General features: G+C 45.7%; 1 protein-coding gene across 2 annotated transcripts in view; it reads left to right on the forward strand.

Moving 5' to 3' along the window:
* Positions 1 to 3,463, forward strand: part of CTDSPL (CTD small phosphatase like) — a 125,697-nt gene continuing 122,234 nt past the window's right edge. For both annotated transcript variants that reach the window (XM_003781796.1, XM_003781795.1), the window contains exon 1: positions 1 to 82. In XM_003781796.1, coding sequence (XP_003781844.1) covers positions 4 to 82 — 79 coding nt within the window. In that variant the 5' untranslated portion in view covers positions 1 to 3. The remainder of the gene's footprint in view (positions 83 to 3,463) is intronic.

Genomic DNA, 3,463 nt, shown 5'->3' on the forward strand with positions numbered 1-3,463 from the left:
CCCATGGACTGCCCGGCCATCATCACCCAGGTGACCAACCCCAAGGAGGACGAGGGCCGGGCGCCAGGCGCGAGCGAGAAAGGTGAGGGGGGGCGCTGGCCGGCCGGGCGGCTGCGGGCCGGGGGCGTGTGCACACCCCGCGCCGCTGGAGTTCTTGGCCGCGCGCCGGCACGGGCCTGGGGGAAGGGTGCACCCGGCCAGGAGGGTGCGTGGGTGTGGGGTGCGCTGGAGGAAAGAGAAGCTGCGAATGTGCGTGTGCCGACCGAGCAAGTGTGAGTGTGCATGCGCTGATGGAGAGGTTGTAAGCGAGTGTGTGTGCACTTAATGAGGAGGTTGTGAGTTTGTGTGTGCGGGCCCAGCGGCGAGAAGTTGTTAGCCTGTGTGCACCTAACAGACTGTGAGTGTATTGTGCACCAGACAGATTGTGAGGGTGTGCTCATATATGTTGTGCGTGAGCATGTCGACAGATTGTTAAGGGTGTGTGTGCATCTAACACAGACGTCGTGAGTGGGTGTTCTCCTGACAGGCTGTAAGTTTTTGTGTGTTCCTTATACCTATAGAAGTTTGTATGTACCCTTCCAAGAGGCAGTGGAGTGTGTGTATGAGTGTGAACCTGCAGAGAGGTCATATATATCTCTGTTCACTCCTGAAAGAGGGAACAGGAATGTGTTTGTGTACACCTCCTCACTGGCGGATGGAATGTGTTGTGTCCCTTTACTGGGAGAGTTTATTTATGTGTGTACTCACACACTGTGGGGCTGTGTGTACGTCTGTGTACCTAACCTCTATCCTATGTGTATAGGTGTGTGTCTTCTTGTGCACCAAAGAGAGGCCATGTGTTTGGGTGTATTTAGTTGGTTGTGCAATTGCAGGGGGGTAGTGCTGAGCTATTTCTCTTACTTTTCCACTCTTAGCTGTTAAAGGGCCATTAGCCTGTCAGGAGGACCTACAAGGCCTGGCCCTCCCTGGGCCACAAAAGGCACTTTGGGGAGCCCTTATGGTGCCATGAGTGCCCAGTCTTGAGAGCTCACCAAGGGCTCAACCTGCACTGTACTGCTGTGCCTGTTTTGATTTGGACACATTCTGATCCCAGTCCTTGTCTTCTGTTTCCTTCTTGCTTTTTTCTTGATGTCTCTGCCCACCTCAGAGACTTAGTGTCCCCTTCTCTTGGATGCCCTGTTTACTGTGCCTCTAGTGTCCTGAGACTTGGAGTTACTGTTGTAAAGGGTCAAGGAATCTGTCTCTTTTTAGTACTGGTGACTAAAGCTTGCTTCACTTTTTTCCTGCCATGTGTCTTAAAAACACCTAGACCTAGGTCAGGTGCAGGACCTCTGCCCTCTCAAGGCCTGACCTGGCCATAAACAACTTTGAGATTCAAGTTTCTTTCCATGTACCCATGAGTGAGGTGTGCATCCCCTACTAGGAAGTGGGATAGGGGTGAGGAGAGTACTCTGCTTTCTCCCCAAGCAGAGGCCACTGGACAAGCTCACCACGAAAATGGCAGGAACCACCAGGTTGGGGATTTGTCAACCCATTTGCACTTTTTTAGATGTGAACATTGTATATGTCTGCAGACTGGATTTCTTTTATGTAAAATAAAGAATTCAAAATCCTCTAGGCATTTTTCTGTGCCTTACAAATGGTCAAAACATTTCTGCAAGAGGGCGCTCCACGTGAATCCCTATGTCTCCTCTGGGCCCAAGTGGCAGCACCTGGGTTCTAGCCTTCCTGCCATGGTGATTGTCAATTCTTTGTGTCCTGGATGGGTCACCAAGGGAGGGTTTGGTTGGAGGAACCAAAGAGGTTTGCTGCCTGTGTTCCTTATCAGCTGTGGATTGAGTGTTTTGTGTGATGCTTTGCCAGAGAGAATCCATAGCTCTTGTTAGGAGAGGTGTGGCATAAAGCAGAGAAATATTTGTCTTAGCCTCAGCCCTCCTGCTGTCCTCCTCCCTCCACCAGGAGCAGGAGCTTTGCCAACTTTCCCTTTTCCTTTAGCTGTTAGGATTTTTAAAGCAGAATCAATCTCTTCAAAATCTAAAACATGTACAAATACTCAAGGATCTGCTTGTTTTATTCAACTTGTTTACATTGCTTTTCATGATAATCTTTTATTATCTTTAACAGCCTATTTTGTTTGTTTTCCAGTGTCAGATTTGTTATTTGTTAACTTATTAGGTAGGGGAATTCCTTACCTGCTGCCATGGGGTGGGATGTCTACCTAATAAGTCCCTCTTGCTGAATCATTGAAATCCTACTCATTTTAGGTTTTCACTTTTAAAAATGGAAATAATTTTCATTACCTATAGTGTGACAATCAACTTTAGAGCCAAATTTTGGAACAGCTTTTTCAGACTCATAAACCACTAAACAGGTTCAACAACTGGCTTAAGGCTGTTGATGTCTTCAGGTAGGCATATAAAATTATGTAAAAATATATTTTGAATAATTTTAATTTGAAATAAACACTTAACCATTTTTTTAAAATATTGGGCCTGGAATGTCTTGATTTTGTGGTAGGAAATAGATTGTTGGGGTTTTTTTGTTTTGTTTTGTTTTTGAGACAGAGTCTCAAGCTGTTCCCCTGGGTAGAGTGCTGTGGCATCACAGCTCACAGCAACCTCTAACTCCTGGGCTCAAGTGTGAGTCTCCTGCCTCAGCCTCCCAAGTAGCTGGGACCACAGGTGCCCACCACAATGCCTGGCTATTTTTTGGTTGCAGCCTTCATTGTTGTTTGGCGGGCCGGGCTGGATTCGAACCAGCCACCTTTGGTGTATGCGGCTGGCGCCACTTGAGCCACAAGCGCCAAGCCTAGATTGTTGGTTTTAAATGTTAACTTTCATCATCTATTCTGTAAAAACAGGAATAATAAATGCCTCTTGGGTTTGATGTGAGAGTTAAAAAGAGAAGATATATGTTAAGGACTCTGCCAGGTTCACTAGTCTGTCACTATTCTATAGACCTTTCTTGGTGTAGATTTACAAAGGAAGTAATAAGCACAGGCTATGGTGATTTACATGAGTTGAATTACTTCTTGACATATTGCCACGTGGTGGTGCACCACTCAGAGATGACACTCACCATCAGCCTGGCCTGTGAGGAAGTTTTTTTCTTATAATTGTATTTGATTTGATTGATTGTGTGAAGATAAGGAGACACATTTTGCTATAAGTTTACTTCAGACTAGTTTGCAATCTGGAAATGTCCTCTTACAAATGTCAAATAATATAGTAGAAAAGTAGACAAGAGATATGAACAAGGAAGTCCTAGATGAGGAAATCTGAATGGCCAGTAAATGTGTGAAATGACTTTCCACTACACTTTCATGCATCAGCTTGTTTAAACATTTAAATGGCTGCCAGAATTCAAAGTAGATAAAAGTTTGGTAAGTGGCTAGGTTTTAGAGAGCACTGAATTAGTTAAGAATGCATTTGGCTGGCTCAGCGCCCATAGCACAGTGGTTATG

This window comes from Otolemur garnettii, unplaced genomic scaffold, assembly GCF_000181295.1.
Source record: "Otolemur garnettii isolate 467f Iridium unplaced genomic scaffold, OtoGar3 scaffold00002, whole genome shotgun sequence".
Classification (NCBI taxonomy): Eukaryota; Metazoa; Chordata; class Mammalia; order Primates; family Galagidae; genus Otolemur; species Otolemur garnettii.